The 17889-nt window shown below is 36.9% G+C and overlaps 1 protein-coding gene across 25 annotated transcripts in view; it reads right to left on the bottom strand.

The window, feature by feature from the left end:
- mark3a (MAP/microtubule affinity-regulating kinase 3a) overlaps positions 1-17889 on the bottom strand; it is a 67611-nt gene that overhangs the window by 37198 nt on the left and 12524 nt on the right. For all 25 annotated transcript variants that reach the window (XR_015778603.1, XM_088087209.1, XM_088087213.1 and 22 more), the window contains exons 4-6: positions 7554-7602; positions 4581-4646; positions 232-302 (exon numbers count right to left, since the gene is read on the bottom strand). Coding sequence is in view for 24 of the 25 variants with exons in the window: in XM_088087209.1 (XP_087943335.1) it covers positions 232-302; positions 4581-4646; positions 7554-7602 (186 nt within the window). In the remaining variant the exon portion in view is untranslated. The remainder of the gene's footprint in view (positions 1-231; positions 303-4580; positions 4647-7553; positions 7603-17889) is intronic.

Below are 17889 nucleotides of genomic sequence, written 5' to 3'. Positions count from 1 at the left end.
TCGTCCTTTTAACACAAAATACTTCAGTGTTTGTTCAGTGACTTTGCATCGTGTGTGTGTGTCAGGGGTGAGTGATGGAGAAAGAGGACGGTTTGGACGTGTCTCATCAGTCTTAAAGACAACAGAGACGTCCCTGTCCCAGAAGCAGGACAGAGGACAGCGACCTGTCTGAAGCAGAGCCGGGAGCAGAGGTGTGAAACCAGAACACTGCAGGGGGAGAAAGCTGGGTACCTGTCTAAATTTAGCCCTGGCCTCTTTTTCCTTCATTCGTCCATGTGCAACCAGGTAGTCAAAGACCTCTCCTGCAGAACAGAGACAGAGAAAAGAGGGAATTACAGGAAGACAAAGACAGCAAAAGACAGAGCGAGCGATGAATGAGAAGTCAGAGAATAAAGAAAAGACAGGGAGAAACAAAAAGTGAGTCACAACTTACAAGAATAAGCCGATAAAAATAACTTCACAATGAACTTTTGCTGAGCAGCTGGCCCGCGCCGTCACACATGTGCATGCTTCGAGGGTGTTTGTTGACCATATTGAGGCGAGCTCCTCCACACTGGTCCTCTCCTGGAGGCACAAAGCTGCTGCCGAGCTCCAGACCCTTCCCTCGGCCCACACTTCTGCACACTTCCAGCCAAAACGTGACTACGCTCGCCCGTGTGATAATTGAACTCGAGTGACTGGCGTGTGTGTGTGTGTGTGTCTCTACCGCAGCGAAAAGAGGAACTAAACAAAATAACAAGCAACAAAAACACCTCCCCCACTTTTCCTGAATCCTCGAAGCCCTCCCACTCTCTCTGCGCTGACCTGCAGAGGCGGTCAGAGTGTACGTTTCTGTATTCAGAGCTCCAGAAAAGCAACAATTCATCGCTGCTCTCTGACTCCAACGCTAAAGACAGAATGCAGCAGCTCACACGTCGCATGTCAGAGCCAAAGGGCGCCGTGTGTGCTGCACATGAGAGTCAGATGAAGGAACAAAACTGAAGAGCAGAAAAGAATTGTAACTTTTTTTTTAAATGAGTGCTGTTTAAGACATACATTTAGAGAAAAAGTAAAAATCTGGATCATTTAAAACATTTTCTGGCAGCATGATATTCCTGGAAAATTTAACCCTTAGGGCCCGCTTTAATATTTAACGTACTTACATCGCTCTGCTGACAATATACGCTTTTTTTAAAATCAAGCTTTAAAAAAAAATTATACAGAATATTTTCCACTTTCATTGAGTTTACTTTTAATTGACATCAGTTGTAACCATAAATATCAAATATTCAGAATTTTAACCCCATTAAATGCAGGGTTTTTGTCATGATGCGCCTATGTTTTTTATATGAAAAAACCCCACAAAAAAATCTATTATTTTCAATATACTAAGTGCAATTTTTTTTTAATATGTCAGTGATCAGCGGCAACATTGATTGTGACTGTGCAACATGTGGAAGTAGCATCTGTTTTTTTCCATATGCAAAAATATGGTAAAAAAAGGAGTAAAGCTTACTAATTCCAAGGCATGCTTGTAATTTTCTTCTGTATTTTATTTATTTTTCAAATTTTTTGTATTTCCATAAAAAAAGGAATTAGTGGTGGCAATTTTTTTTTGCAGTTTCTGGGTAAAGATAAAGGATGTTACCCTTCAACAGAAAGGTTTATCTCTGTAGAGATCTTTTCGTAATGTTGTCAGACACTTTGAATAACGATCTGAGCCCTTCGGTGACAAAAACAAGCATGTTTAGGTGTTATCCATCAACAGCGTGAACATGCTCAGAGTGGTTACTTCACACCGTTTTGCAGCATGAATGAGCAAAATTTAATACCAATCCATCCAGCAATTGTCGCCAAGGTGGAGGAACCAAACGAACAACATAGTCACTTCTAAAAAAAAAAAAAAAAAAAGTCTTAATTTTGACACACTGAAGTCTCTTCCAGTAAAAATGACGCGAAACATATAAAATCAAAGATGGCTTAATGTAGCTTCCAGAAACTTTCTCTGTTGTAATAAATCATGTTTTAAATTTGCCTGTCGTTATTCCCCAGCTTCCTTCAGGTCTGCAGGAACATTTCCTACCATCTGCCGAGTCTGTATTTTCACTTCTCTTCACTTGATAAATGTTGTTATTCATTTTAAAATCTATGACTTGAAAGTGCAAGTTCCTGAAGAGATCCATGGATCACATGGTTGAGGGTTCGCTTTGAGGCTCTGCTGAAAATCAAAGCCAAACTGAGAGAAATATTAGATTTACTTCATTTAAGATATAATGCAATTGGCCTCTGATCAGAGCTCCCATCTCTGCTGGTAATGTGATTTGCTCCTCGCTGAGCAGGTCTTCACGATTTGTCGTCTCTTCGTTCGGCTCAGCGGTCTGAATGTGACCTTTTCGAGAAAAATCAATGACAAGATGTGCCGCCTTTCTGTATATGTGTGACGCCGCATTAGATGAGAGATTACAAGAAGCTTTCACTGTAAGAAAACTACAAAAGTAAACTCGATGGTGTAAAGATGCTGGAGCTCGCAATTAAAAATTTCTTTAAATCTTTTTCTGCTTTGCTCTAATGTTTTTAGGGGCTGCAAAGCTTTAAAGACTCTAACATACTGCATCGATGTAACGATGAAATACTGGTTCCCTTCAGTTACTGAATAATCTACATTAGTATGACATTGAAAGCTTTTTCTGAAACTGTTTACCATCACTAAAAAGATATTCACTAAACACATGAACTTAATGAAAATATAGATTTTAAATTTACACTTAGCAGCCACTTTATTAAGTGCACATTACTTGTACCGGTCTGAACCCCCTTTTGCCTTCAAAACTGCCTTAATTCTTTGTGGCATTGATTCAACAAGGTGCTGGAAACATTCCTCAGAGATTTTCGTCCACACTGATATGATCACATCACGCAGATGCTGCAGATTTGTCGGCTGCACATCCACGATGTGAATCTACCGTTCCACCACAACCCAAAGGTGCTCTATTCGATCGAGATCTGGTGACTGTGGAGGCCATTTTCACCCAGAGAACGGCCTTCCTTCTTCTTTTTGTACCATTGTCCGTAAACCTTAGCGATGGTTGTGCATGAAAATCCCAGTAGATCTACAGTTGCTGAAGACCAGCACTAATAACCATGGCACGTTTAAAGTCACTAAAATCAACCTTTTTTTCCGATTGTGATGCCGGTTTGAACTTCAGCAGATCGTCTTGATTTTGTCTTTATGCTCTCGATTCTGCACATCACTATGTTTGCACATCCATCTTCACTTTTTGCACACATTTTTGCACGTTTTTTCTTTTTTATTGCTCTTTTTGGCTTTTTTGTTTGTTTGTTTTCTGTAAATACTGTGCATATCTTTGTTATTATTATTATTTTATTTTATTCTATTCTATTTTATTCAGTGTTAAGTGCCTTCCTTTGTATATATTTGCATCATTTTGCCTTTTTAACGAATATTTTATTCAGCTGCTGCTCTCTTATTTGCTGCTGTGACAAAACAATTTCCCTCACGGGATTAATAAAGTATTTCTATTCTATTCTAAATGAGCTGCTGCCATGTGATCCGCTGATTAGATATTTGCATAAATGAGCAGTTTAACAGGTGTACCTTATAAAGTGGCCAGTGAGTGTAAATAGATATTAAATCTCAAACACTGAGTCCCTAAAGTTTAGATGAACGCCTCTGCACCTCATCGATCAGGACCTTCACTTTTCTTTTTCTCTCTAACTTGTTCTGCCGACTGTGTTCTTGGCGTAAAGGCCACATTTATTCTTCGCCACACGGATCAATGCAATTAGATGCAAAAAGGGCAAATTGCAAAACTTAATGACCATGTTTGTGCTGTAATATCTTTAGTCCGATATCTTCGTCTGTGCAGGTGATTCGCAATTCATGCTCCTATCAGCAGCCGCAATCCATTCTTTGGGAATTTGCCCCTAAATGTGTTTCCATCTGCATGTTTTTAAGAGCATTTTATGTTGTTACACTTCACCTTCTCACCTCAAGTAAATGTTCCAGAAAATTATTAGGGCACAGTGGACCCAAAAAACAAAGCGTTTTGCTATATTTTGTCGTGAAGAATCTAATTTAATGTTTCATATTATGGATTTTAACTTCTGTGAGGAAAATCAACAGTGCGATTCATTTCTTTAAATGATATTTTGCAAATCCCGCTCAGATTTCTACCAATTCATGTTCTCCTACATTTGTCCTTTCAGGTCTGCAGACTATTCGCAGCTCCCGATGTGTATAAATTATTAACGCGCACATTAATCACATTTTGGTGTTAATAAATCATACTTGGGATGTTGGGAGCAGCACACAGCCTGCAGATTTCCACTGACTATATCTGGTCTTTCTGTGCAGCAGCTGTTGGTTTTTCACTCATGTCTTTTTTTGTTTTACACTTTCATTCATGTTTAAACATCAGTGTGAAAACATCGGCTTCCCTTTTGGGTTGTATTAATGCTTAAAATTCATTTTTCATTCAACAAAAGTGAGGCTGCATTTCTCAGTCAGACACGTTTGACATGTTGGAGGTGCTTGGTTTTCAATTTGCAGCGACAAAATGTTAATTTTAGTTCCCTCTCACCTCCACTGGCGTACTCCATCACCAGGTACAGCGTCCTCTCCGTCTCGATCACTTCAAAAAGCTTGACTAAAGGAGGGACAGAGAGGCAGAAAGAGAGAGAGAGAAAAGGACATTTTAAATTCAATTATGTCCAAAGATGGAGGATATTCAGACGGTAACTAATTCATGGACACAAACGGCAAAAATGTTTTCATACAGGCACCTAGAGGGGTAGAGTAGAGGGGAAAGTGGAGTCACATGCACCTTAATGTGTGTGTGTGTGTGTGTGTGTGTGTGTGTGTGTGTGTGTGTGTGTGTGTGTGTGTTTGTGTGTGTGTCGTGACTATAAAAGCACAGCATCGAGCCAAACTTAGCAGCACTCAATATTTACCATACAGTCCAAAGCTTTTTTTCCTTTACTGCAGTGTGCTCAGCTCGAAGATGTGAAAGCGGGATGTGTGATGAGCGGCTGAGCAGCTAAATTTAGACGAGGTGGGACGGAAGACAATGAGGGAGAGACAGAGAGCGCGTACGGCCTGGTGAGCGCTTTACTATCGCTCTGGTAATTATAATCACATTTCTGCAGAGGAAATCATGGAGCGTGGGGGAAAGGAAATTAAAAGTAATTAGCAGGGAATCCCGTCTCCAAAAACCAAACGCACCACAGCAGGCTTGTCTGAGGTGCACGCTGTGTGTGTGTGTGTGTGTGTGTGTGTGTGTGTGTGTGTGTGATTTCTGACACTTGCATGTGTTTGCTGTGTGTGTTCATTGTGTGTATACTGTACACATAAGATCATAAACACACAGAGGAAAAAAAAACTTTTTAGTTTTTAGTCTTTATCTGACTTTTCAGAGGCGTGCTGATCCTCATGAACGTCACTTAAGCTGAAATGATCGCTCAATTAATTGTTTAGTTGATTAAAAATATAATCAGCAACTATCTGGATAATCAATTGATCATTTAGATTATTTGGAGAGAAAATAGAGCCATTTTTTTGCTGAATCAAGCTTCTAAAATGTGGTGATGTGCCGCTTCTATTTGTTACAGCTTTAGAAAGAGAAACTCCTTAAGTTGGGACAATTATTTTTGACTTTTGTCTAATTTCTACTGTTTTGTCTTTTAAACATTGATTGTCAGTATTATTGTTACTTATTTTGAGAAATGACCTTTTCCAATGCTACATGCTGTACTATGGATGTCAATATAAGAAAAAATTGAGCACACAAAAACTTGCTTTTACTACATGTTCGTCTCACCCAACGCACTTTGTATTCATTCAGTTATTTACTTGATTAAGAAATTATTTTTTGGCATATTTGCTGTCATTGGACGGATGACAGTGACAGCTGGACAGGAAATGAAGGCAGAGGAAGAACAGTACAACATCTAACACATTTTCAGCCAGAATTCAAGTTTTTTATTCACTGATAATTTTATCAGCTTTTAAATCTCTCTTTTATTGTCCTCTTTCTTTAAATAATTATCCTCATGAATAAAAAATAATTTTCTTTCTGTACTCGTTTTACTTCTTACTGAAATCATCTTATGCAGTAGGAAATTTCAATGTGCAATTTTAACAATTTCCTTCATTTTATTTATCAAAGATTTAGTGAGGAGATCGAGAAACTAATAATCAGAGTTACTGATGATTAAAATGATCAATAACTACGACCCTGATTAGAATAGCAGCTGTACACAGTGAAATATACCATGGTATTAAAGTTGTACATTGTACATACAGAAATGCACAGTTTATATTATTTTCCAGAGTAACTTTTTACACACTTTTATTTTTTTTAAATGTTTTAAATATAGTAATAAAGCATTTGTTTAATGAACAAAACCCTTATATTTTTTATTATTTTAATGGTCACTGTAACTAATAATAATAATGAGAAAAATAATAAAACATAAATAAATGAAAATAAAATAATAATGATAATAATAATAATAATAATAATAATAATAATAATAGTAATAATAATAATAATAATAATAATAATAATAATAATAATAATACAAAAATAAATAATAAAATTAAAAATAATTATATTACTTCAACTAAAACATAACTAAAATAATATCAACTCTGTAATACCGTGATGAGTTATTATACTGGGAAAGTCTCATGTTCTACTCCTGATCAACACCATAATGCCATGATTTCTCATCTCCCTGCTGCTCTCTGAGTTCATGTTCAACCCTTTAACATTTCTGTGATATTTTGGCTTCTTGTTGCTGCAGTGGTTTGGTGTTTGGTGGCATTTCCTCTTGCAGTCAGCTGTGTTGCCAAAGTTTGAGCAGCTCCAGAGAGTTTGCTCTCTTTGTTTTTTTTTTTTTAAATCAACCTGGCTTTATTCTCTAATCCCAAAACAAAGTGGAGAAAATGATCCTTCCGGTTCTAGTCTCACCAGTCACATACAGTCGTCCACAGAGGACAATAAAATGTCCCGGCTGCTTTGTCAAACATTATTTCAATTAATCAATGCTGTATTTACACAAACTTTCACATTTGCCAGGACTGTTTGATTATGACGAACTCTCCTGTGGCGTCTGTGTGACCCAAAACAAAATGAATGAAGGATCTAAAAGCTGAAACAGCCGTGCTTATATGTTAAAACAAGCTGATGAAATGCAGGCTGACAGCGTGCTGCAGGATCGTGTAACAGAAAGGTCAAAGGTCAGACAGCTCTGCATGTCAAGTGTCCTTGAGCAGACAGCAAACTCTGACCCGATCAGTCCAAAATGTGACTGACTGAGAACCCGAAAACAGCCCAAACTTTACTTTTAGCACAACAACATTTTCAAATGTCTGAATTTACACATGTGGGAATCCCCAACAGATACACCACATATCTAACCTACAAAACCAACATTATAATACGTTATAATAATACATTTCCATATTTAATCAGATCTTATATATGTAAACAGACGCAGTTTGTGCTACTGTGCTGTGTTTATTTGTGTTTTTGTGTGTAAGATCCACTTACCTATATTGGGATGATTCAAAATCTTCATTATTCTAACTTCTCTGAAGAGCTGAAATGAAACAGAAGAAAATAATGTTTATATTTAACTCCGTGGGTTCACAGATTCAAGATTTCATTGACATTTCAACATAAATCACACAAGTATGTTTTTGATTCGGTGAGCTCAAAAACAAAAACCTCAGCTCAGCACAGTATCTATTTTCGGCCCTGCTCGGTAAAAACGTGAAATTAAAACAAGAGAAAAAGAGATAATATTACAAGAATGATGAGACTTGTGACACTGTGTTTACAAAAGTAAAGAACATAAGTTATCACAAAAGTCAACATTTTAAGGAGACCCAAATATCCTCTCAAGAACAGATTTTAATGCTGTGGTGAAACACCAGGACAGCAATTATTTTAGAAATCTTTCACGTTCCTCGGCAATTTTTTTAAAATTCTATTTTATCAGGGAGTTAATACATATTCCAGTATTCATATACAAATACATGATGAATACATAATAATACAAATATTGTTCAGAGAAATGCACCAAGCACAGTCTCAAAAAAACTTTTCTTCCGTCCATTACTCTCCCTTTCATTTGATTTTAAATAAACGAACATCTGAACAAATGAATCTAATGCTTTGTTCCTCGTCATGTATACGTTTTAGAAAGTTTTATACCTGTTGTATAAATCATGTAAAATTGTTGAAATGCTATTTAAAAGTTATTCTTGATGATAAAAGTCACTTATTTATCCATTAAGTTTGACTCAGTCTCTGCAATTTCACTGTAAAATAATGCCTGAAAATATTGGGACATGCACCACAATTATTTTTTAGAAAGGCTGCTGTAAAATTGAGCATTTCAGGCCGCAAAAAACCAAAAACAAACTAGAATTATTCATTTTTTAGCCAAAAACGTGTTCTGTGAGGTCACAGTGACCATTGACCACCATATTCTCATTAGTCTAAGTGAACGTTTGTGCCAAATTTTAAGAAATTCCCTCATGGGGTTCTTGAGATAACAGGTTTGAAAGAATGGGACAGACGCAAGATCACCGTGACCTTTGACTGCCAAAATCTCATCAATTGATCACTGAATCAAAATGACCGTTTGTGCCAAATTTAAGGAAAGTCCCTTTAGCCATTCTTGAGATATTTCGTCCAAGAGAAAGGGGCAGACATCCCAAAATCATACTGCCTCTGGCGCAGTCTGCTGCCAGGACGGAGGCATAAAAAGCAAAAGCAAAAGCCTGGAGGGACTGACTGTGTGGAAATTTAAACATTTTTTCAGACTACACGTCATCAAGTTTTCAAAGCAATAATACCACAATCTTTCTTTAACAAGTATTTTCAGTTACATTAATTCAACAGCAGTGCGTTCCTCACTTATTAAGTGGTATTTCTATGTCGTAAAGCAATGATTCATTTATTATTTAATTTTAAATGGATGTTGCACTAACATGCACACAGATTACATTAATTTTTAAATGGCACTTCACTGTTTTCTCTGCCTGTGTCTGATATTTGTGTCACACTCCTGATGACGAGGAAACACACAGCCCAGGTTCCTGGGAAGAGATCACGGGTTCAGAAACCCAAACACTGCTCCTTGTGCCAACATCAACACATTTGTCAAGGAAATGTGATCATTTTGTCACCGCGGAAACATAACCACAACAACAGGATTCCCCGCAGCGCAGCGTCGGTTTGAACCAGCCTGAGAGGAGGCGATCTGAATGAAGTTAAACATGCACCGTCACATCTCCGCCCCCTGCTCTAATAACAAGACACTCAGTCAACACACGCGCTCTTCCTCCATCAGCATTCACGCTGACCAGATGAGCAGATTTGTAACGGCCAAAAGTGCTTTTTAGTCTTCCTCGGTCTGAGGCACAAGAAGAACTGAGTGCTATTTATTATTGATCCGCTGTCAACTACACCTCGCCCTCTTCCCTTCCATAAAAATATAAAAAGGCTTCAATGTTTCATGAGGCAGGAGTGGCCACAGTGTTGACTCGCTGCCGAACAAATCTTGAGGCTGTGCAGCCAGAAAACGCACAAATAAATTCAACCATACGGACAAAATCACACAGCAGAGTTTAAGTTAGCAGAGCTCAAAATACTGTCTTGAAACTGATTGTTTGGGAAAACATAAAAATGTGTTTCTGCAATTATAATATAAAATAAAAACGACCCTGCAAATCCTCACATTTTTATTTCCTTACAAGATTTGTTAATTACAGTTTATTTTTTTAATAGAATTAAAATAGTTCAGCACTATGTAAGATCTTTTTATACCTTCACTTATAACATTTTTTCAGATAATAAATTGCTTCCACATTTATTAATCTCCTATCTAACTGTTCTTTTTGAATAACATTTTAATTAATCTATGTATTGATTATTTTTGTGACCAACTGAAGTAAAATAATTCTTTTATAATGTAAAAATAATAAAATCAATTATTAATGAAACAGAGCTAAAAGTTAAGACTTGTAATTGCTAATTTTGTTTCAATTAAAAAAAATCACAAAATGTAATAATTATCATGTGAAACAAATGTAATGAAGTGAAAATTCCCACAATTTTTGAGACTGATTAATTCATAAATCTGTTATATAACAACATTCTGCTGACTGATGAAAAATTCAGCAGCTCTGTGTAGATTTTTAAAAAAATAAATTTACTTTAGAAACATCATGCAGTAAAAGCATCTTGTTGAAGCGATGCATCCTTGTTTATTTGTGCTTTTTACTCATTTATACTTCTCCCACCCAACTGCTCTTTTTTAATAACACTGAAAAAAATTAATGTACTGACTTCTTTTTCAACTAAGACAATATATTTGGATATAAAACGCCCACAATAATGACGGATGCACATTGTAAGTTCGCAAAGCTTGAAAATATAATGAAAATAATGTGTTTTTGTTTTAATTTAATTAATAACAATATGAATATTGTTTTTTTGTGCCTTTCCATTTCTTTCTTTGAGCTGTAGTCTGTCGGCTCTCAGAGGGGAGCGAAATAAATGTCGACGGTAAAGCGAGCCGGGAGTCTGAGCAACAGATTCAAACCCACGGCGCCTTGAACAGGCAGATCCACCGGGGACGCCCTGATGACGCTGTGACAGATGGTGACCAACAGCGGGTGATGTTTTCACATTCAGTGTGAGGCTGCACGCCGAGAAACAGACAAAATGTGGAGAATATAAATGTTGTTACGTGTCTCTCATGTTGCCCCGTCTGCACCGTGAACCACATCTGGCTGTAAACTGTTGTTGTTTACTGTCTTTCTTATTGATGAGATTATTAATATTTTATATTTTCTGCTAATGGGGATGTACTATGTCTGCACTCTTATACTTCTGTCAACTTAAAAACCAAAAATGAAGTGGTTGTATAGATAATAAATACGACTTTAAATCATACGGTAGTAATTTAAAGAAATACTTCACCCTGAATGAACATGTGTAATTACTCACTTTGTATTTAGTGGAATTTGTGAGGAAAACTTTTTCGTATGACTCCTCAGTAAATTAAGAATCCAAAAACTTTCAGAAGCCATGCAGCGTAATCCAAGTCTCATTATCCAGTCGTGTGCTCAGTATTTCCCCAACAGACAAACCGTTCTGTAGAGAAACTGAACTTAACGTGAAAATATCTGTGCTCTCCTGAAAGCCAAACTCCATTCACAAAAACAATAATTTTACTTCGCTGAACACAGGAGCTGCTGGTCTACCGCTGCCTCCATCAGCTAATTTATTTATGCTTCTAAAGTCACACAATAGCCTCCTTTCAAACTTCCTGTTCAGAACGAGAATACTGTGCCGTTATGCAGCCTCGTCATTCTGTATTTTTTTATTTATTTTGTAATTTAACCTTTATTTATACAAAAAAACCTTAAGATCAAAAATCTCTTTTATGTCCTGGCCAAGACAGGCAGCAACATGGAACAAAAATACAAAATCAAAATGTATAACTCCAAAGCAACAATAACAAAAAGAGCACAAAATTAAGCACAGAAGTCCTGCAGCAGAGCTTTGAAACGACCTCGACGAACCAAAGAGTGCAGCTTTGAGTCTTTCTGCAGAAGACTTCGTACATATGAGCCTCATATAAAAAGGCTCTTTTGCCAAATGAAATGTTGGTATAGACGATAAGAACAAGTTCTGAGTGGAGAGGATAGACATTTTCTTCTTTTTTTTACTTTAAGACGCAATGGCGGGTAGTACCAGCGCTGAAACACTGTCTGTATCTACACGGCAACCAACAGGACGTGACCACAGGCACGACAGGTGTGACATTTTGCCAACATGTTATGTTTGAAATTTAAAAAGCAGCAGTTAGCAGTTAACTCAGAGAAGAAGACCAGTAAATGTCCGCAAATTCGGAAAATGATGAGCTCCTTACCCTCAGAGTACAAGATCAGCCGCAATATAACGGGGACGGTAAACAGGGACGGTAGATACTAATAATAATAATAATAATAATAATAATAAGTCAGATTTTAAGTGCATTCTCTGTAGGTTATAATATTCTCACCTGCTGCTGCTGTTTCCTGTATAGTTGTGCAATTTGTTTGTTGTTGTATGGTGTGATGCATCTAATGATTTGTTTTTTTGTCTGTAATTTAATGCATTAGGGAAGCCAAAGACAAACTTTTACGCTAAAGTGGATAATAAATCTAATCTAATAATAATAATATTACATTTTATTTATGGGCACCTTTCAGGACACTCAAGGTCACCTTACAGAAACAACAAGAAAACAGCATAATATCAGGCATAAGTCTGCAGACAAGATTATCATCATTAGCATGTTTTGTCTTTGTTATTGTTTATAAAGTGCTGCAAACGCATGTTTTCTGCCACACAAGAGGACAGCACTGTGCTGATGAACATCACGTCCGTCACGCCTCTTTTGATTCTAGGAAGCGAGCATGTTGTCTATAATCACACATTGGAGAGGCACGGTGTTGCCGTTGTTTGGTTCTGTGTAATCGATTAATTAATCAAATTTTATTTATATAGCACCCTTAACAGATAGAAACCAACTGAAAGTGCTTTAAAGTTTGAAGAAACAAACAAACAAAAACAAGAACATAGTAGTAAAAATGCAAAGGCAGCATGAAGAAGGGACTTATAGCGCAATCTCTGTGTAATCAGGGCTGATATCACAAACTATTGATCGATGAGCAGCTCCCTTATTTAGTGAGATAAAATTTCAATCAGCGGAGTTTGGCTTTAAAGAGCATAGATAAGTTTCTCATTCAGAGGGCTGTCTGTTTCAAAGTGGACTCCCTATAACTCCAATTCATCAAGATTTTTATCTGTTTTTGGATACTTTGTTTACGGTGGATGCATGCAAGAAAAACATTTTCTCTAAGAATTCAACACGATATGGGGCTAGAAATCGATATACAAATGCTCTTTTGCCCTTTTGTTTATTTTTATTGCATATTATGGTTGCTTTATAGAATTGTTTTGTGCCTTTTATACACTTTCACTCTTTTGACTTTGGTTGTTTATTTTAAAAAAACATATATATATTTCTTTTTTTCCAATTCTGGCTTGTCTGTAACTTAATTCTAGAATCATGGTATCCAAAAGCTGTATAATGATTTTTTTATTATTTTATATATATACTTATATATTGTTAGGTTTTAATTTGAATCACTCTCGCATGTAAAGCATTTTAAGCTTCATTTGATGTATGAAAGCTGCTTTGCAAATATATTATTATCATCATCAGCATTTTTATCATTATTATTACTATTACTATTATTATTATTATTATTATTATTATTATTAGTAGTAGTAGTAGTAGTCATAGTAGTAGTAGTAGTAGTAGTAGTAGCAGCAGTAGTAGTAGTAGCAGTAGTATCATCATTATCATTATTATTATTATTATTTTTATTTTTCTGTATTTGTTCCTAAACTAGGTTAGAAAGATTTTAAAAAGACTAGTACATCTACCTTGTATAATTATTATTTGGGGGGAGGAGTACTCCTTTAAATACCTCAATCCTGCAGTGAACGCCGGCTGTGGGAGGCACTGTGATGACAAATCTCATTTCCAGTTCAGAGACAACTCAAGGGTTAATTATGAGCTCCAGTCTGCGAGGCCTTCAGGACGGAGTCGACCGGTTTGGAAGCCATGTTAACAAACTGAGCCAGGACGAGTCTGGCTGCTGCTGACGAGGAGGAGGAGGAGGAGGAGGAGGAGGAGGAGGAGGAGAGGAGCCCGAGGTCTCCTCACTGTCATTACACTGCCTGTGATCTCGCTCTGCCCGTCATCAGACTGAAAACAATCTCCTGAGCTCACAGAGAAACAAATCTGAGCCGGTTTTCTGTGTGACAGAAGGACGAGGAACTTTGCTGATTATTAGCGAGAACCAGCGACTCCAAACAAATATGTTTAGAGTAGTAAAGCTGTCTTATTATTTTTTTTTTTTTTAAACATAGCAGATTCAGTCCTTTTGTCACCTGATAGACCTTAAAAAAACAAACCTGGACATGGAAATACTTTGTCAGGTATGGTATGCAGTAAACAGAATTAGTGGAAAAACACGAGATGATTCACCACATTATACAGCCATGAGGTCGAGGACGCAAACCTGCTGCTGATCCAGTCATACCACCACAATGATGCAATGAGTCTTACACAATGCATCTGGTGATCAATACAAAGCCCCTTCAGGACAAATGACACACAGTAAGAGGATGAAATCACTCCTACAACTGACTCCTTTCAGTCCAAACTTCAGGGAAAGAAACTTCCCTCTTTCTGCATTTCTTAAGCCGCCTAAATTACAACAGATCCGAGGCTCGTAAACAAGATCCCGCGGGCTCGCCATTAGATCATTTACTGCGTGTTTCTGCTAAACTTTCATCCCACCAGGTCACAGACTTTGAGGTGAGTCACAACAAATCGGATTACAGCAACATCAGCTAAGAATGATGGATGTGCAGCAGTTTTTTTCTGTAATTGACCCACGGTGTTTATTTCAGTTAAAAAAGTATCCAGACTGCAGTGTATTGTTAAGATCAGCTTTTTGAGCAGGAGAGACTTCCTGCCTGATGCAGTTATTTAGTCCCTCTGAGGATTTAGTGTTATTGTTCCCATCTGGACAAACAAATCAACCTGAGGGAGTAAACACACTGCTTTAAATTAACGGCTGCAATCACGCCGAGTTTAGGACACTTTACAGAAAACCGTGTGTCTCAGAGCGCCTCAGAGGTTATGACGCCACAAATAACGAGACGCCTCTTTGTGATCGTCCTGCAGACTTCACCAGAACGTCAAACTTTAGCTCTGTGTTGTGAGTTTTCTCGTTAGGACGGTTATTTTGTGGACCTTTAATATGAAGCACTGAGCCGTAATAGATCAATCTGTCACCCCTCGTTCAGATTTATATTACACCGGCAGAAAAGAGGTTTTATAGAAAAACCTTCAGATTAGTGGAGGAAATATCGAATATATTTGAGGTATTTCAGCTTACATTTATATTTATTCATTTATTTATTTATTTTTTTAGAGTTTTAACAATTTAAATGCCAGGTTTTTGACATGATGCCACTATGTTTTAAGATAAAAAAAAACACAAAAAAACGAATTATTTTCAAAATAGAACATGCAAAGTGTTTTTTTTTAATTGGGTTTTTTTGGATTATCAAAGCCTGGGATATGTGCAGCAACACTGATTGTGACAGTGCACCTAAAGTGGAAATAGCAAGTATTTTCTCGATATGCCAAATATGACATCATCAGGTGGACAATAGTAAGAAATTAAAAATTTCAAAGTCAAAATCCCCAAATGACACCCAGAAATAATACATGTTTTTATGCTCTGATGGCTGTGGGACCAAAAACGTCAGTTTGAATGGGTTTCAATGGAGCATTTTTTGCTCTTCACAGTCTGAATGTAACTATTTAGTTTCCAAACTGTATTTTAGACTTATTGTAGGAGCTGAGCTGGAAATTCACAGATTAAACAAAAAAACACAATCTTGCCAAAATGTATGTCACAGTCAAAATGATTAAAAAAACTGAAGATGAAAAGAGCGTTAAATGCGACAAACAGTCTCTAAGGGTTAATCATTTTTATGACGCACTGCAGAGTTACTCCCTCCTGTTTGAAAAAATGGTGCCAGAAATGACGTCTTAAGGATTTTATAACTGCTCTGCAACCACTTAATGAAAAGCAAAACCTCAGCACAGAGAGCAGAGGGTGTTTGTTTAATCAGGACTTCCAAGTGTCGCACTCCCTCCCTGACCTTTGACCTGGACGACAACCCTCAGCAGGTTGACTGAGGACAGCGAGAGGAGGAAGAAGAAGAAGAAGAAGAAGAAGAACAGAGTTGGAGCGGAGAGCAGTTTGCCAGCAGCCAGTGACAGATGTGAATGTCGACTCAGCTCCTCCAAACTATTAAGAACAGAGGCTGAAAATAAACATTTAGGCTTCAGAGACGATATCCCCCGCTATCAGCCTCTCGCCAATTCTCCCGGTTACATAAGAGGTCAGGTCGCAGCGGTGCCGGCGCTCTGATACAGGTTGGCTGTTACAGCAGCACCGGCTCACAGGAACGAGAGAGCAGAGCAAAATAAACAGCAGACCCGATCCCTCTGAACCTGAACGCAACGTTTCAGACACAAACCTGAGCTCCCCGCTGACGTTCAGTCAGCTCTTAAAATACCAAAAGAGTGAGTGTTTTTATGGATCAGGCTGCTCTTTTTCTTATTGCCAACTGTCTGTGACTCTCAGCTCCAAACCCACTGATTCCTACTCAAGACGTAAATCTTTAACCCTTTGAAACCTGGACTGACATTCGTTTTTTGTGCTACCTTCATACGTCTTTCACAAGCATTTAAACCTTCGAAACGTGAGCAAATTGGTTTGTTTTCCTTCAGAAACACTGCAAAAAAAAGCTATTTTTTTTTAAAGGTGACTAGAAAATTAGCTTTAAAAAATAGAAAGAATCATTAGGAAAATATAACTCAAATTATATTTAGAATTGTTTTTAATTATTTATTTAAAATTGGGTTACAGAAAAAAAATATGTATTGTTATTATTCTTATCACTTTCTTCAGGCCATTCTCAGTTTTTGGTCTTTTACCCTTTTTTTCTTTTTTGTGCCAATTTCAGGTAATTTTCTGCAAAGTTTTGGGTCATTTCTTGTTAAGTTACAAATTGCTTTTTTCCTTTTTTTGAGAAATCAAGCCAATTTGCTCAAGTTTTAAAGGGTTAAGCGTAAAAGAGCATTTTTATTGACGGAAAAGTTCTCTCACCGGTATGTCTAAGTTGTGATGTTGCTCGAGGATGCGACGAAGAAAATGAGTTTCAAATCCAATCAGAGGAAAAGTAGGGGTGGGTTGTTTGCATTACGAGCTTCATATTAAAAATGCAAACGTGAGGGTGGTATTGATTTTCTCATCTGATTCTCTGTATGAAAGCTTATAGTTGCATTTCCCAAAAAAAAAAATCCCATTACACGAGTGACCCTCTTGGATTAGGACCAGACTCAATTAATGAGCTACATACTTTTTAAATAAACCACAAATCTAATCCATGTCAGGATTTCCTTTGAATATCCAACTTATCCACCAAAAAAAGAAAAAACACAGAAAGTGAGCCTTTAAATAGAAACATGTGACAGGAATGGGAACATTTAAAGTGTCAATTATGGGGGGGGGGGGAAAGTAGTTTCTTTTTTCAAGTGTGTTCCAGTTCCTTAAAATAAACATTAAAAGAAATCTGAGTCCTGTCAGAGACGCAGGAGGGTGGATGAGGATGGAGCAGCAGGACAAAAAGCAAAGTGAAAGCATTCATGATTTACTATGCGTGGCCATTTAACAGCGGTACAGATAATGTTAGACAAATTTCTTTAGCATTATTTGTTTTTATTCATCTTTTTGTATTCTATTTTCCTTTCTTCTATCTGGTGCTATTAAGGGATTGTGTTTTTTTAATGATGTGGCTTTGTGTGAAATTCAGATTCAATCCCTTGAAACCTAAGGAAACTGGACTTTCTTTCAAAAACATGGAAAGAAGGCAATAAGCAGCTTAACAAGAGATGACCCAATAATTAGCAAAAAAAAAAGTTACAAGAAAATTACATAAAAAAATAACCCCAAAGTGCTAAAACAAAATAAATATTTAAAAAAAAAATTTTTAATTCTGTAGCCTTCATTTCATAGTTTTAATAATCATATGTTTTATTATTCTTATTTTTCCCTTGTTATTTGATGATTTTCTGTATTTTAGCTAAGGCCATTTTCTTTTTTTTTCATAATATTTAATGACAAGGTTGAAATGCCTGTAAAAGGAATCCAAACACTGCCCAAAA

Source organism: Plectropomus leopardus, chromosome 14 (assembly GCF_026936395.1).
Source record: "Plectropomus leopardus strain MGB_pleo_1.0 chromosome 14, ASM2693639v1, whole genome shotgun sequence".
NCBI lineage: Eukaryota > Metazoa > Chordata > Actinopteri > Perciformes > Serranidae > Plectropomus > Plectropomus leopardus.
Note: the sequence above shows the minus strand (reverse complement) of the source record. Positions and strands in the feature narration are given on the sequence as shown.